This window comes from Anas acuta, chromosome 15, assembly GCF_963932015.1.
Source record: "Anas acuta chromosome 15, bAnaAcu1.1, whole genome shotgun sequence".
Lineage (NCBI taxonomy): Eukaryota > Metazoa > Chordata > Aves > Anseriformes > Anatidae > Anas > Anas acuta.
Window position 1 is genome coordinate 1,430,340 of NC_088993.1, and position 17,417 is coordinate 1,447,756.

At 35.6% G+C, this 17,417-nt stretch overlaps 1 protein-coding gene across 1 annotated transcript in view; it reads left to right on the plus strand.

Moving 5' to 3' along the window:
- LOC137864973 (uncharacterized) overlaps positions 1–17,417 on the plus strand; it is a 97,389-nt gene that overhangs the window by 19,145 nt on the left and 60,827 nt on the right. The window contains 14 exon segments of the mRNA XM_068699630.1: positions 1,252–1,434; positions 2,811–2,963; positions 3,332–3,476; positions 5,934–6,092; positions 6,835–6,953; positions 7,995–8,306; positions 9,250–9,453; positions 9,925–10,103; positions 10,967–11,152; positions 12,608–12,699; positions 12,895–13,077; positions 13,367–13,456; positions 14,556–14,635; positions 16,735–16,915. Coding sequence (XP_068555731.1) covers positions 1,252–1,434; positions 2,811–2,963; positions 3,332–3,476; positions 5,934–6,092; positions 6,835–6,953; positions 7,995–8,306; positions 9,250–9,453; positions 9,925–10,103; positions 10,967–11,152; positions 12,608–12,699; positions 12,895–13,077; positions 13,367–13,456; positions 14,556–14,635; positions 16,735–16,915 — 2,266 coding nt within the window.

Here is a 17,417-nt window from a genome sequence, read left to right on the forward strand (position 1 = left end):
TGAAAAGCTGATAGGCTGTTACTGCATAACGTGCAGACGGGAACAGCTTTGGTTGTGGTGAGCGAAAGTAACAAGCCTCTTTCACCAGATAGAACTTATTTGTTATTATTATTTGTTTGAAAAGAGTCTGGCTGCTAGGTAAGATGTATATATTAACCATGTACCTTTTGTACAACGACAGATGGCATGTTGTGAGCTAATGTAAAATATAAAATCACTAAAATTGTATGAAATTTGGCAGGTTCTGCAATAAACTTGGGTTTTCCTTTGTCCTCCACCCTCCTTTTCATGTAAATTTTAGGAAAACAGGAGACTGTCCATGGATGTGGCTCCGATTTGGAATGTAAATGATATTTAAAATATCAATATTTTGATATTGATAAACTGGAACTGAGTTTTTGGCCAGCTCCAAGGATAAGAAAGCCCAAAATACGTGTATGACAGGCATGAATGTCACAAATGCTGTGCAGTAAAGCATAGTAACTGATCATCCCCGTTGAATGCAAATGTTAGAGCATTGATTACAGTTACAAGACTTGGACCTTGGAAAAGATACGTAACTATGAGATCCATAAATATCCAGTCAGGCTAATCTACCATTCATGGATGCTGTATGCAGGTTACCAGTTTCAAAAGCATGTGCTACAACTATAAACACATCATTAGATTTCATAGATGGTTTCAAATACTCTTCTGTTGGACTAGGTAACTAGCAATCACAAATAATTATCTTCTAATTATTTACAAATAGTACAAGAGTATTAAAAATAATTATTTATGGAAGTCTTCATCAAGGCACAGCATATTGCGTAGTTGTTCTTCCTTAAACATTTTAATGCTAGTTTTTACATCCTCTTCTAAATTACTTGTGTGTCACATCGGGGATACTCAATTCATCATTTTGAGCATCCTGGAAACTAGTTTAGATTTGTTTTCTTACTCTTTCCTGAGCACACAGGGCATGATTTCTTGTGGAAAGAACTGAGGTCTGTGTCATACTGACATTACCTTAGCCCTTCTGTTTACATGTGAAGGCGGAAGAATTTTCCATTATTTCTCTGCAGGGTAGTCTGTTCCCCCTTGCCCCCCTTTTTCCCTTTTATTCCTTAAAGGGCTGTTTGAAAGCATGCATTGTTGAGATTGAGTTTTAGTATGTAAAACTCTGGATACATCCAGTTTCTCTTGTGTGTTATAGTAATTATAAGGAAGACTTTTCTGATGCAGCCTGTTTTTATTCATGCTTGTTTACAGCCTTTGCTGAAGTCATCCGGAGCAAGCCAAAGCTGCTTCTTAGGAGTGACTGCTCTCTTACATCGGTTTTGTTCAGCTCACAGCTCTTGTGATGGTGTGCCTGCTGTGCAGAGTATGATGAGGACACTTGGAGAATTTTTGGGAGGAAACTGTACCGTGCAAGATTCAGAAGGTTTGAGCCAGGTATTGATCATATAGATACCAGCATGTGGTATAATGCTTTACCACATTACTGTTATGATCTAGAATATATTTGATGGAAATAGTATTCAGTGGGTTCCCAGAAAGTCATGAATACAAGTTTTTTTGATGAATATCCTTGAATAGTATGAGCAGATATAATCCTGTAATCCAACAATTATTTCTGACCGATCAGCACAGACATTCATGTGTATTTAAAGAAGGAAAAGTCTTGGGTCTTTTCTTGAAGTCATGAAGCAAACTTCGTCACTTGAGATATGGAAGAACACCCATCACTCCCCTGTAAAGTGGCATGATGATGAGAGTTTCCTATTCTTTGGTGACTTCCTTTGGACATAGAATCATGTACAGTTGTTGGCTATGATGTCATTGGCTAATAATTTTTATTGAGTCACAATGTCACTGTCTGTAAGCAAATTGTGGTTTTGGGAGGGTGTAATGGGAAAGTCTGTGATTTTTACTCATTTGTCTTCCAACAAATCTCATTAAAATTAGCTAAGAGATTAGAGAATCAGAACTGGGAGTTGAAGTGGAGCCTCTTGAAACTCAGCAGCATGTTGCAGTGACATGCATAGGTATCTCTGATGAGGACAACTTTTCTGAAAATGCTGAGCACTACAGGAGAGACCTGCCACCTGAGCTTTCAAACCAACAGTGAAAGGAGTCTTTGACCCGTACTGTTAAGGAAGATTTTTGAACATTTTCACTGTGTTGGCTTCAATGTGATTTCCAGGGGACTGTTGGTGAAAAGATAGGCCCCATATTACATACATGTACATGTAGAACTCCCTAGGCTTTAAAGCTCTAGACTTCAGTACAGACCTTTTAGCTAAAAAATCAGATTGCCAGCAATTAATATACTTTCTGGATTCTGAAATGGCACAGGTTTCCTGTATGTTTAGCCAAAATATATGGTAACATATGGCATCTGGTAATGAGTTATTCTTTTAAATCAGTTATTACCCAGTACAGTTTCCTGAATTCCATGTTAGATCACTAAAAGATATTTGAACTTGAAAAACTTTTAGTGTATATCAAGTCCATGACTTCTGCTTTCCCACTGCAATGCAGGTTGGTTGGTTGGTAGGTTTGAATGTGCTATTTCACCAGGTCTAAGCCAGATTTTACTTGTGTTACATGACTTTAGGACACCAGTCCCAGTCCATATTCATAAAAGGTCTCGTTCACACTTTAAAGCCAGAGTTTAGCTGTTACAGTAGGGTCTGCAAGGAAATCTCCCATATGAGCAGCAGTTATTTTAAACAGAGATTTTTGCAAAGTAAATGTTAATGCAATAAGTTTTCATGTACAGCTGACAAGATATGGAGATTTATTTATGTTCTACTTTGTATTTACAGATGCAGCTGGTTCTAAAAGCTATTGGAAATGCAGGAATGGCAGCAGCTTCACTTGCTCCTGTTTTGAGCCTGTGTGCTTCCCTCCAAAGCAATCCAACTGAAATTTGTCTACCTGCTATCCAGGCATTCAGACACATTCCCTGTTCTGTTAGGGTAAGTAATTTATTGCCAGGTGGCATCATGGTACAGTTGCAGAGTTTGGACTTTCTCTAATAGGTAAGAAACATGCAAGCAGACAAGAAACAAATCTAAATGCTTCTTTCAGCAGAGCTTCTTTGCTGTTGGAAAGGTTGGTATGGCCACCTTAAAATTGGACCTATGGTAGGTTTTGCAATAGCTGAGGTATCATATCTAGTGACAGAGATAATGTTGTGTGGCTTATGTCTATGTGGGTTAATGGTTAAAAACTTAATAACTTTATATATAATAACTCATTATATAATAACTTTATGTAATAGCTGTATCGTTCATTCTCTCCTTTTTTTTTTTTGGTAATCTTTTTGTCTTTCTTTTTCTCTTAGAATGCTGTATTACTTGAGCTGTATCAAGCAGCCAGTGAAAATGTGGAAATAAGGATTGCTTCTTACTATATAGCAATGAAATGTCCGAATGAAGAGTTGCTTAAACAAGTACAAAAGAGTTTGCTAAAAGAAACTTCCAGTCAAGGTTAGCAAAGCACCAACTGGAATCTTAGGAATTCTTCAGTGATAACGTTAACTTTACAGGTCTAATGTGTACCAATCTATTTCAATGTTTATTTAATTTCACTACTGGGTAGGTTGTTTTTAAAAGATTGTTTTTATGGCTGTCCCATTTTGTATTAACATTATGATGCTGTTATTTGAACTTTGTGAATTTATTTTAGCAATAGTAACTATTGGCACCATTTCATTAACTTAATGCTGATAAAGAGATGCATGGAACTTCTCTGATGTTTAGTGCATCCCAGATACAAATGAAGAACTACAAATTACATTTTATTAAGTTGTGAAAGAAGTAAATGGCAGAAAAAAAATTGCAAGCTGCAGGTATTAATTAAACTATTTCTGAATTATATTTTTAATGCCTCTAAGTCTCATATTTCCTATTAATTTACCATATATAATATTTATTGCCATTGTCTTTGTTTGGTCTTGTCCTCATTTGCAGTTATTTTATGTGTTTTGGTATGGTTTTAATATTGACAGCAGTTTAAAGATAGCATTAGACAATGCTATCTTTAGCATTAGACAATGCTATCTTTAGCAGATCCCAAGACAGCAAAGAAAGTCCTGCTGATTTTCATCTTAAAATGCCTAGAAACTTTCAGGCTTCCCTGCAGTTAATAATAGATGCTCCATCACTGTGCCAGCAGTAGTTCTTCAGGTCAACCAATAGTCTTCTAAGGATCACAGTTTGAGAACTGTGGATCTAATGGCAAAAAAAAAAAAAAAAAAAAAAAAAAAAAAAAAATGGCGTCAAGAAACTGTTTATAACACAAGAAAAATGAAAATGTGGCAACTGGGACATATTTGGTTAGAAATGTTCTGAAAATGATTTTTTTGAGTGGCATTAATCATATATCCAAATATATAATAGCTGGGCAACAGTGTAACAGCTGTTTGGGGAAATAATGAACACAGTTAATAACCTCTTAATCATTCATAGTTCATTCTAATTAATACTGCCTGCTTGTCTGGTTGTGTGACTGATTATTGCCTAATCTGAGACAGATTACTGACATGAGAGACTGAATAGAGAACTGATGCCAAGTACAAAATCTTCTATGCTATATTTAAAAATAGTATTTTTATGTAAATAGCTTATCTGAAGGAGAAGCTGTTTAGTCTAGTATGAAATCAAACTTTAGGTTCTATAAAAGTAAAGAATCCTACCAGCACTTTATTACCAATGCACAGGGATTATTTAAAATAGTCCCATATTTTGTATGAAGAAGGGATTTTTTTCTCAATAGTTTCAACACATACAATGAAGAATAACTTTAGAGTAGTCTTTGGCTTTTAAATCTGTCAAAAACATAAAAGGGTTTTTAAGGCAGTTTTCAAGTAGATGAAATCAGGCTCTGTTTGCTGCCTGGACCCTAGCCAGCTCTGAACATGAAGCTGTGTATCCATTTTATCTGGATGTTGTGTCCAGACCAGTAAATCCTGCAGGGATTATTAGTTTAGGCTCAGTATTGTGCTCACCTGAAGATATGGACTATAATCTAAATCACAATTGTGTAAATGCATGTGCTTTTTTTTTTTTTTTTCCCCAAAGTGTTTTTCGGAAATATTCTGCATTGCACATTGTAGAAGGAGTCTTCGTATTTTAATTTGTTTGCTCTATACAAAGAAACTTTCTTGCCAATTTTCTCTTACAAATTCACCTGCAATTCCATTATAAACCTCAGGGTACTTGGTTATCACTTGCCAAAGTTTATGTAGGGAATCTGATAACTAGAATTCCCTATATTTAAAGTTGCTTAATGCTTGGCATTAAAAGGCTTTGTTTACTGCTGCTTGTAGTTTTTATCTGTTAGTTTAAGATTTTCATGTGCTTGCTGTCTATCCCAGATTTAGTTTTCTTGTTTGTGCTTGCTGTCTATCCCAGATTTAGTTTTCTTGTTTCTGCACACTGGGTCAGTGATTTGCTAGAACAAAATGAGCATTACTGCCAAAGTGAGAGTGTAAAACCATATTTCAAATAATTCTGTTGCATTTGTTCTTTGAAAAAGGGACAGAAACAGTCCTAAATTATTTGAGCAGCACAGCCTGCCTCTAATTTTTGTATGTATTGCATCTTTTTTTTTCAGCACTCATTTGAATTTAGTATAGAAGACCCTTTGCAAACAGCAAATAAGTATCTTAACATTTCTTGCTTGCTTGCTTAGTTAACTGAGAGGCATAAGTGAAATTAAGGAGTGAAAGGCCAATTACATTCCATACTGGAAAACAGTAAGACAGTATCTAAATAAGCTGACTATGGCAAAGATAGGTGCTGAAAATGAGTGAATGCTCTTGTGATCAGGGGAATTATTTAGGATTAATTGTAGTACAAATAATAAAAAAAAGACTGTATCAGTCTTAAGAACAGTTTTATTTTTTCTCTGGTTCCCAAATGCTTTTATTATTCTAATTTAAGTGGGTTCCTTTGTTTGGAGTCATCTCTCTCAGCTCCTGGAGACAGATGATCCACTGAAGAAACACCTTCGAGATTCTATTCCCAGTGATATCCTAAACAGAGATTTTGACTGGGAGACATGGAAATACTCCTCATATTCAGATGTCACATTCCAATCAGGTATGTGGCATTTTAGAACTTGATGCTTTGGAGCATATGAACTATTGAAATCCCACATGTCTTTACACCTTTCTTTACACCTTGGTGTGGAGATTTTTAATTTCTAAGACATAATGGAATCCAGTACGCAAATGGAGGCTTGATTCTGCTCTGACCTTAATTGGACTATTACTACTATCAATTGTAATTCCAGTAAGCCAGATACCATGCAATTTTGTGCACATGGTTAGTGAGAGAGGAGAATAAGAACCAATGTGGTGTTCTTTATTTATTTATTTTAAAACAATTTTTATAAACACCAACTTTTGATTCCTTAGTGAGCTTCCTCTGCAGCAACAGAGCATTGGGATGTGTTTTTTCTTCTGATACGTGTCTTATTCTTTTTATAAAACTCAGATTCCTTCCTGTTTTATTATCTATTCATTCTTTGTTTTCAGGGAAAAATCTAGAGAATATTTTTCAGACTAACAATATGATTCATCTATCTCTTCCAACATAGTTGTGTGAGATACGTGTTCTAATTGTTTTTTTTTTTTTTTTTTTTAAGGTTAGATAATAGGCTTTCAGACATGTCAATTAAAATCTTTGTTATACTAGAGTTAAATAATTTCTCCTGCTGTTCAAATGTTTTACTCACCACCATTTTAAAGGACAGAGTTGCAATTTCCCAAAGCATGATAAGACTTGAAAAGTATATGAGAATAGCTCATCTCTGACTGACATCTGATATTTTATATTGCAGCTGGTGCAGGTGCAAATATGGAAGCATCAGTGGTCTTTTCTCCTGAATCTTTTGTACCACGATCAGTCATGACAAATTTGACTGTTCACCTTATGGGGCAGGCTATAAATCTACTGGAGGCAAGTTCTGGGAATTTTTTTTATCCCTCTACTCAAGGGACACTTGGTGTATTGAAGTACAAAATATTTTCTGTTTTCCCATTACAGTTCCTTTAGCAAGCTATGGTTTTCATTGCTGCAGCAAAGTTGCCTTCAGACTCATGACTCCTTTGCATAATGGACTTAGTTACAATAAACCCACTCGCTCTGATAGTACTGTATACCAGTATGTATGCTAATTGAGTTATATTCAGTTGTTGTTGATTCAAATAAAAGATGAAAGCCAGTACTGTTGCTTTCTGAAACACTTGTCTTAGCTCCTGTTTAGGATGGTAAGAATCATCTAGTTGATTTACAATGAAAAATGCAATAGCTTGGATATGCCACTCCATTAATACAAGAGATAAAGAGTTTTATATTTCAAAGTGAAATAACTGTTCTGGTCCCACTGGCCATACTATGGCTGGGATATTTAAATGGCCTGCCTGCAACCCTGTCATCTTTAACTGTGTCTCTAAGAGAAAGGAATGTTTGGCATGTGGACTCTTCTATTGCAATTAAAAATGTGTACACAAGAGAGAATTTAATTTAACCTTCAGATTTGAAGTGAAACTTGCATATTCCCTGGATTTGTATGTGTTAGTAATACTATTTTAGTCAAACTTGCAAGCAGAATTTTGTTTCAGGAGCAGAAAATTGGTATTTTTTTTGTCATAACAACCAAATTACTGTTTGCAAAGTGATAAAATAGGAGTAGCTAACTGTCCTGTCATGGTGTAAATAAACAAGTATCTGAATACAAAATGATTTTTATTATGTACTGAGCTTCACATAGTCAACAAACTGAAGTGTTTTTGCTAGTAAGATTTAGTACTGAAATATCCAGTATTGGATGCTAAAAGAGGTAAGACACTTTATAGACCCCAGTGACTTTGTATGGAAAATTCTTGTTTGTACAAAAACCTAAATATTTAATCTTGATATATTTTTAGTCATGTTTCTGCCTGTACATTGCTTATGCATCTCATTTTCAGTCTTTGAATGCTGTATGCTTCCCTGTAGGTTGGTGTATGGTTAGAGAATGCTGAAGCTCTCATGCAGAAGATTTTTGGGCAGAAGTTTGATACTTTTGGTGACAAGTTTTTTGCAAACACCAACGAAAGAAACCACAAGTCAGGACACCCTGTGCAAACAACAGGAAAAGTCAAGCAGAGGAAGCTGACTTTTAAGCAATATAGTCCTGCTGATCATCTTGTAACTATGGCTGGCAAGCCAAAGTTGAGAAAAGCTAACCAGAATTGGCCACATCAAAAGTATAGCAAGATGAGTGAGTTAGTGAAGAAGGTAATTGACAGTGTCATGACTTGGAAAAATTCATAACATTACCCAGTTAACCATAGGTCCCCATCTAGAACTGAACATTTGTTTTGTATTAACATGCCTCCCTTGCAAAAAGCATACATACCCTTTTCCATTCATACAACATTTAACAAATGTATAATATACAAAGCACAAAGGGCCATATCTTCATTTTTTTCAGATTGTATTATTGTCTCAAAACAGTGACTCTCAGCCAGAGGAATGTATTGCCTGTGTTTTGGGCTTCATCTTACTATTTGAGCACTGATTGTCTTTTTACTGATGTCCTTTGGGCTATTGACTTCTGTCGCACTTTATACAGTTGCTTGATTCCTGAGTCATGTTGTTTGTGATTTGAATTCCCAGTTTGTGTCAGATGTTACATTGACCCTTTGTGCAATAACTCATGAACAACTAATATTTGGAGAGAGCTATGTTTATTACAGGGAAGATTTGGAAATTTACTTCAATTGTTGATGTATTCTTTGGAAAACTTGGGGGCTGTGATTTCTTTAGTTTGTCTTAGACCATCTGTCCTTTTAGGATTCATCTTCTTAGAGTTTCTTCTTACAGTGCAATCTCATGTTCATGTTGTGTTCCTGTTGTATTAATTCCTATGGAGGGAAAATGATTTTATTTTTTTATTCTCTTAGTTTATTTAGCAATCATGTTGCTCATAATGGTGTATTGACTGAGATTGTATTCCCTGGTATTTTTTCAAAGTTTCAAGTGTTCAAGTACTGCAATACTTATTATTTTGTTCAGTCATCTTAGGACTAGTGCTACCTGTGTTCATAATGGAAGTCAGCTTGTGTTGTATAGAGCCGAGATTTAGCTGGAAAGAGCAGGTATGAATCAAGGGTCTTAAATGGGCTTGAAATATTTATAAAAGGCAGCCAATGTCTGCTTACTACTAGCCTAGCCTGTACTGAGGAATTGTTTATTATAGGCTTGAAAGAAATTTAATATAAACATCCTTCTCTTCCTGATTTATTTATCATGTCAGTTCACTGAGAGAAAGGTGAGAAAGGAGGAGATGAAATGCAAGCTAAGCATGAAAATCTTTGGAAATGAAGGTAGCTTTTTGGATTGTGAAGATTTAAAAAAGCAAATGAAACATTATTCTTTAAATCTGGCTGAACTTGCTGTCAAACTTCTGAAGGTAAAAGGAACCTTTTTTAATTTGAAAGTAAATGCTTTTAGAAACTACTTTCTGATGTATACATGAAAGATACAACATATTACACATTGTTTCTCTAAATTGAGCTCTAAAAGGCACTAGTATATATTGGGTTTAAACTGTATATGATTAATTAGGCAAGGATTTGTTCTGCTGTCTAATGGTTCTTACCTCTTGTTTCTGCTGTTCAAAACCATCTGCGTTTAAATAGAAAATTATTTCTTTAAACAGGATAGAATTAGTAGTGAACCCATGCCCTGACCAGATGCTGGCCTTGGGCTGCTTTCTACCTAGTTTCCAGTATCAGTTCAGTTTAAAACAATTTCACAGCAGAGAAATGCATTGGGTAGTTATGTCTGGAAAAAAATGTGCATCTTGGCTTTATTATGCAAAATAGAATTCTGGGATTTTGCATGCATGTATGTTTTTTGTTTGTTTGTCTTTCCACTACAGGGACAAGAGATCCAGCTTAATAAAAGGGTTAGTTTAGCCACGGAAGAATTGCAGTTTCCAGTAATTTCAGGCTTTCCTGTTCAACTGGCAATCAATGCCTCTGCTGCAATCAATGTTAAAATGAAAGGCAAAGCAGACTTCAAAGAACGGTCAAATTTCTTTGTAAATGGCATCAAGCCATATCAATATCAAGCCAAGGTAATAGTTGCTGCAGATGCATGTCATTTCCACATATTACTGGTTTTAAGTACTAGTTCCTGACCTGAAAGTTCTGTATGAATGTCATTGTAATCAATTAGGAAATTATTGAAGATCTTGAACAGTCAATCTTATATTGCTGGGTGGTTTCAATGCAATAAGGGCAGTTGTGATTTTCTATCCTGACAATCTGATTTTGAACTTTATTGCTGTGCTTTTCCAGATCTGTTTCAAGCTGACCATTCTTCCTACCTCTAAATCAAATTCCTAAATGTTTGCATGCAGATGACCTGTATGCTTTACCTGCTACAGGGATAGCATCTAGAATTTTTCTCAGGACCAAATATACAGTTACAGCTTATGGATCAAGAACCAATTGGATGATTTAACCCTACATTTCCTTATCTGACTATTGTAGTTTTTTGTGCATACTGAATATGTTTACTAAATTTCACTATGGGCAGCATAATATGTATAAATATAGATAGGTAAATATAAAATATATATATATACAAAAGATAAACTTACACCAAACCACTTAGTCCAAATCACTCCTCTTACTTGATATTTCATGCTGAAGTCTGGGTTCAAATCCTTTAGGACATATCTCTTACAACACTTAATTTTACTGTTGTTCTTCTTAGAAAGTGTGTGTCTGTGTACACACAATATCTTAAGTTATTTCCTGAAACAAAATACTCATTATTATTTTAATGCTAGAATATACAGTCTATACCACCAAACACTATGTATTTACTGAAGAGGATAAGAAGACTATGGTTTAGATTAAGTGCTTTAAAAATAAAGTGCTCTTCATAGAAGGATGTATACCTGAATTTTTCAACAGTGCCTTTATCCAGATTTCTGTTCAAATGGGAACTGTGGGGACTGTTGGACAAGCTGGCCTAAGCTGGTTAACAGGAATAAGGACATATACTAGTCTTGATGGGGGAATCCAGGTTAAAAAGGGGCAAGAGCTCAAAATTGTTTTGAACACCCCAGAAGAATCTATGGAGATAATTAATTTCAGGTAAGCAAGGTCATCTTTCTAAAGTAGTAACCATGGTAACTTTCTTGAATCAGAGCTTTACTGGCAGGCTTATTAAGAGAGCAGAAATATATTCTGTCAGCAAACTGTTTTGGTCTGACTCTTAGTCCAAATCCACTATTCAGAAGAAAAGGAAGGGGAAATAATTATGTGTTTTACATTGTTTTAACAAAAAATCATTGATCCTTCCACTGAAGTAAAATGTTCAAATCAAAATCTTGTGATAAAAAGATGTAAATTATTTTTTTCCATACTGCTCAGTTTTTTCCTACTGAACATCAGTGCTCTTTTTGGAACCTTAGTCTTAAAGCAGTCTAGTTCAGGGCATTGGAGTGGTGGAGAGAAACCTTAGCAATACTTCTTCTACAGATTTACCAAACACAGGTGTAAAATAATATTTAGCAAAACACTTGAGTAATTTGAAATATTGTACTAATAAGATGTGCTCATGCACTTCTGACGAGTTTTTACTTAGGTTCTTTAATGTTAAGTAAAGGTTACGTTGTCAAATACATACTACCACAACTGACAGATGTTAAGCAAATTAATGATTTGTGCTAATGCAAGCCGTGCTTTTAGGCTCTTGGTTTTTCTTTGGACTTACACCTTTGTTAGAAGTTCAGCTAGAAGGCACTGAGGTCATCAGTGTGATGACATTGAAAACCACATGTAAACTGCATGGCTCTTAGGCATGACTATGGAATCATGAAGTATTTTCAGTATGTGGATTGTTATTCCTTTGTGCTTATTTTAATTTTGGACATTGCAGTACTACAGGATACGCAGTTCAGGAAAAACTGTGGAGTTTAAATGTAAACCATTGATTTCTTTAGGACTGCTGGAAACTTACTGATATAATTCTGTTTCTGTCAGCTAGGATGAATGACAGTCCACAAGAGTAAAAGTCAAAGTAACTACAAACCTGTTTTGTCCATTATTTGAACAAAAGCCTGTGTGTAGAGCCTACTGGATATTTCACTAACCCTCTTTCTCCCAACAAGGACAGATGCCGTGGTTCTTGTACTAGCAGTTCAGTGAAGTTCTGAAAGAACTTCAAGACTGGAACAAAATCCCATGTCCATTCGTACCCTAAGGGGAAAAAAAATAATAATTAAAAAAAAATAATCTAGAAGCCAGAAGGTAAATGGATTTGCAATAAGCTGACCATACCAAATTGCTCAGAACAGAGAGCTCTAATTGTGACTGTAAAAAGACAAAGAATCCTACAGAAGGATCTCATGATAGTAAGAAATTAAACATGGAAATTGTGGATAAAAATCAGTGCTAATTAGTGGAAATGTAGACTGAGCTTAGTAGAATTTGATTTTTCTTGTGTTTCTCATGTGGTACAAGATGAAATGTAAGAATTCTGTTTATATATTGTTGTAGCTTTAGCATAATTGGTTTTAAGTGACTGTTTGAAATTCTTGGTTGTAGCTCTAAACTCTTCTTCACAATGGTGGATGAGACTGAACGTTTTGATATTTTCCAAGACCACATGGAAAGCAGATCTTGTACTGGGAAGGAAGGTAGGTCTAGCTATCAAGTTTGTCTGAGAAATCTTGATCATTCTGAAATATCCACAACAGATGTTTTATTCATTAGAATTTCTTCTTTACCATATTACTTCTAGGGGGTTCTTCAGTGCTCAATGTGCAATATTTATTTGTATGTTTTCTTTGCTTGGTGTTCTAGCTGAGTGTTCAACTGTTTTTTTCCACTAGTGTCTGAGTTTATTGGTTGGCGGCTGTGTTCTGAAATGTCATATCCTGACCCAGCTAGTGCTTTGCTTTATCCTCTTGCTGGACCTTCAAGAGTGGCTGTCACATTAACTAAACAAGACAGAGGCCTACAGCAGTACCTTGTGGAAGCTGCATATAACTATGTTCCTCAGGTACCATTATGCTGTGCTTTCCTTGGCTTTTGTAAATTTATTAGTTTACTTACAGTGATGAATGAATGGTATATGAATGGCACTTTATATTCAAATTGACTAATTTTCAGTCTGTGGTGTTATTATTTTAATTCCCATTATATTGGAAAAAGACGTAGAAAACAACTAATGCTGACAGTAGCTGAATATTATTTTCATATATAAAACAATGCACAGGATTTGTTTTGTTTTATTAGATGAGAGTTACAGGACTAAAGCATCCGGCATCATTTTGATGACTTTTTTTCTGTTTGTGACAAAAGACAAAATAACAACAACAAACCCTCCCAAATCATTAACCACCTTATTTAGAAGGAAATTCATACAACCAAAGAAAAAAATTGAGATTGATGGTAGGTTTTTTCACCTACGAATCAGATCATCTATTAATGTCAACTAGGAGAGCTTCATTAGAATTAATAGAGAAATGCCAATATATTTCAGTCAATAATCTAATGCTAAAATTAAATTATTGTGTGATAGTCTTTCAGTTTACTGCTTTAGATAACACTCATTCCTAGTGATTTTTGCATTTCAGACTTTCTATTTTTGAAAGTCAGCTTTCAGTACAGGGTTCACAAACTCACATTGAAGAGGAAAGCCATTATATGAAATTAAGGCTGAGGAACAAAATTGATAGTTTTATAATCTTCTATATATGCTGAACTGGCCTTACCTATTCCTGAATTTTAGTTTGCAGTATTCTGTTAGTTATGATACGAAATTACTTGTTGCCAAACGAACTAAGTACTGATTATAATATTGCTGTGCATTATAATTAAAAGTAAAATTTCAATCATAGTGTAACATAAAAAAAGTAAAATCAACAAGTGTATGGATGAAATATGAAGTGATAATTATATGGCAATAATATAGGCAATATATTTCATCTTTGACATGCTGGACAAGACATCTAGATTTATACAAAAATGTGCTGTCTGCCAAAGTCAGATTTTTTTTTTCTAATTTTCTTATGTATTTTACCAAATCACATGTTTAGAATTTGTTTGCCCCTCTGGATTTGATTTTATTTTATATGTGTAATCTCAGTTATTTTCAAATGGTTTGCACAGAAGATTAACCTACACTCTGCAAAGCTTTGGGTGGGAATATCTCCACAGCACAACACAGTTTATTAGTTTTAGGACAGGCCTAAAGGAAGTGTGTAAACCACTTCCAGAACTAAACTGGTTTATTGGAGACAGCTTGGTTGCCTCTTCTCAATGAGAATTCTCAGAATGTCATTTTAAAAGGAGGTATGTATTCTGAGAATGCTTCGATGCCTTTGCAAACTCTGTTCCTAACATTTTTCCCTTGCTCTGATATTTATTACATTTTTACAATGTAAATTGTTGCTCACAGAAACAGCAACCAACATTTTTGAATATGTTTTTATGAAGCATTGCTATATGGTGTATGTCCAGTAAAAGTGAAGTTTTATTTCTCTCTAAGGGAAAATTGATTCTTCTAAGAATTCACGAATTGGACACCTGGTGTTGATAATAGATGACCAAGATGTATATTACATTAAGGTATGTTTTCAGATCATGAGCTCTGGTACTAGGATGAATACTCAAATAAAAGCATGGAAAAGAGAGGAAATTAAACACGTGTTGAAAAATAGTTTTGTGAGCAATCCATCAGAGAAATTAACAATACACTTTATGACATATTTTTGAGATAGACTCTGCTAAATTGCCTAAATTGCTCTTTTTTTTTATTTATTTTTTTTTTAAGCTTGGCTTCTTCAAGTAACCTAAAATAATTTTGTTACATTCAGATGTAGTCAAAACCTTTGGGTTGCTTCCAATGTTAAGTGTAGATAAGATCACATTGACATGTGTGGACTTTGGCCCATTACGTGCATATGCAGTCACACAGTTTTTCAGACCTGTATTCTGTCTGTGCATAGAAGCTTTGAGTAAACCTGGGCTAATTTCTTCATGTATGTGGAGTGTACATATAGAAGAATATATAGAAGAATCTGAAAGATGTTCTTTATATCATATAAATTTTTTATTTTTTTTAAGCATTGGGAAATAACCAAGAGCATGCCAGTGTTCAAACTCACAAATGAAAAAGCAAGCAAAAATGCATGTGGGAGTTAATAACTGAAATTCTACTAGCATTTTTTGTTTCTATTCCAGGACTTGAACAATTTTTTTAATTATGCAATTGACAGCCACAGCAGCATGCCATGCATGTCTTATGTGGGCCTCCAAAGTCAGTTAATTTCAGACACTGTGTTTTCCTATGGTGAGCACATTACTTAGATTTATTTTTTTTTTCTAGAAAAATGTTGATGTTTCTCCTGGTCTTCAGCAGAATAACAAATCCAAACACTAATTAATATTGCAGATTTTTGTATTTGCATCAAATCCAACCTAAATCTAGTTCCCTACTGTGAGGCCGCCAATATTTTCAATAATACCATATTATTTTTTGGCCCAGTGTTAGAACATTCTTTGTGATTTAAGTCACTACTGAAACCAGCAGGAGGTGAAGGAAATCAGCATCTCACACCTCGTATAATCATAGAATATCCTGAGTTGGAAGGGACCCTTAAGGATCATCAAGTCCAACTCTTGACACCGCACAGGTCTACCCAAAAGTTCAGACCATGTGACTAAGTGCACAGTCCAATATCTTCTTAAATTCAGACAGGCTCGGTGCAGTGACCACTTCCCTGGGGAGCCTGTTCCAGTGTGCAACCACCCTCTCTGTGAAGAACCCCCTCCTGATGTCAAGCCTAAATTTCCCCTGCCTCAGCTTAACCCCGTTCCCGCGGGTCCTGTCACTGGTGTTAATGGAGAAAAGGTCTCCTGCCTCTCGACACCCCCTTACGAGGAAGTTGTAGACTGTGATGAGGTCTCCCCTCAGCCTCCTCTTCTCCAGGCTGAACAGGCCCAGTGCCCTCAGCCGTTCCTCGTACGTCTCCCCCTCCAGGCCTTTCACCATCTTTGTAGCCCTCCTCTGGACACTCTCCAACAGTTTCATGTCCTTTTTATACTGTGGTGCCCAGAACTGCACACAGTACTCGAGGTGAGGCCACACCAGCGCAGAGTAGAGTGGGACAATCACCTCCCTTGACCTACTAGCGATGCCGTGCTTGATGCACCCCAGGACACGGTTGGCCCTCCTGGCTGCCAGGGCACACTGCTGGCTCATATTCAACTTGCTGTCTACCACAACCCCCAGATCCCTCTCTTCTAGGCTGCTCTCCAGCGTCTCATCGCCCAGTCTGTACGTGCAGCCAGGGTTTCCCCGTCCCAGGTGCAGGACCCGGCACTTGCTCTTATTGAACTTCATGCGGTTGGTGATGGCCCAGCTCTCCAACCTATCCAGATCCCTCTGCAAGGCAGAGGGAATGTCCATCTCGTATAATGGAAAAATAAATAAAAATAAATCCATCCTCCTTCACCATTGCTTGCTAATGACAAATTTTTATGCTGTTTTTGTTTGTTTGTTTGTTTTGTTTATTTGGTGGGGTTTTTCCCCTGGGATGTATAAGAAAAATTCTTTTCTTTTTCTCTCATATCATTTCTCTAATGCCCAAGTCTTCTCAAATCTCAATCAGTTTCTAGTGTTGAGTGCCTGGGGATTTTGTTTTTCATTTGTTTGTTTGTTTTAGGGTATGACAGATTCGCAAATACTGAATGGAGAGCAGAGATATATGACCCAAGTGGAGTTAAAGCTGGTAAAGCAAAGCAGTCCTGTCATTCTGTCAGGAAACATCACAAAACAACTTGTCAAGAAGATAGCTTTTTCAGTATCCCTGAATAATCTGTTGAAGGATGCTGCATTTCTATCAGGTCAGAGGACAATAAGTATTTGCCATATAAATATAAATATAAATTCTGGAGCCCTTATATATTAAAATTGCCTGGGCTTGGACATGCATTTCTAAAGTCCCTTTCAAATCAGTAAGACTGCCTTTTAAAATGATTTTCCATTATAAATTAATGCTAGTATGTATTTCAGAATAATAGGAATTGTAGAATAAATTGTAAAATAAATATCTGTTTATAATTACTGTTGAAGAGGGAAGAGAAAACAAGTTGTAAGGAAGCACTTAAAACATCAAAAACAAAACATCAAAAATGGTTCTCACGATATTTTCTATTGTTCACTTGTGTACAAAGCAGTGCAGAGATGCAAATATGTAGCTCAGCTCCTGATACTCTCTATTTAAAAAATCTTAAATCTAAAAATCGTAAAATTATTTTTTTCTCAAACATACAGTGAGAGGAAAATGTAAGAGATAATACAAGAAAGAGGACTTAACTATTTATATGACATCAATTCATTAAAATG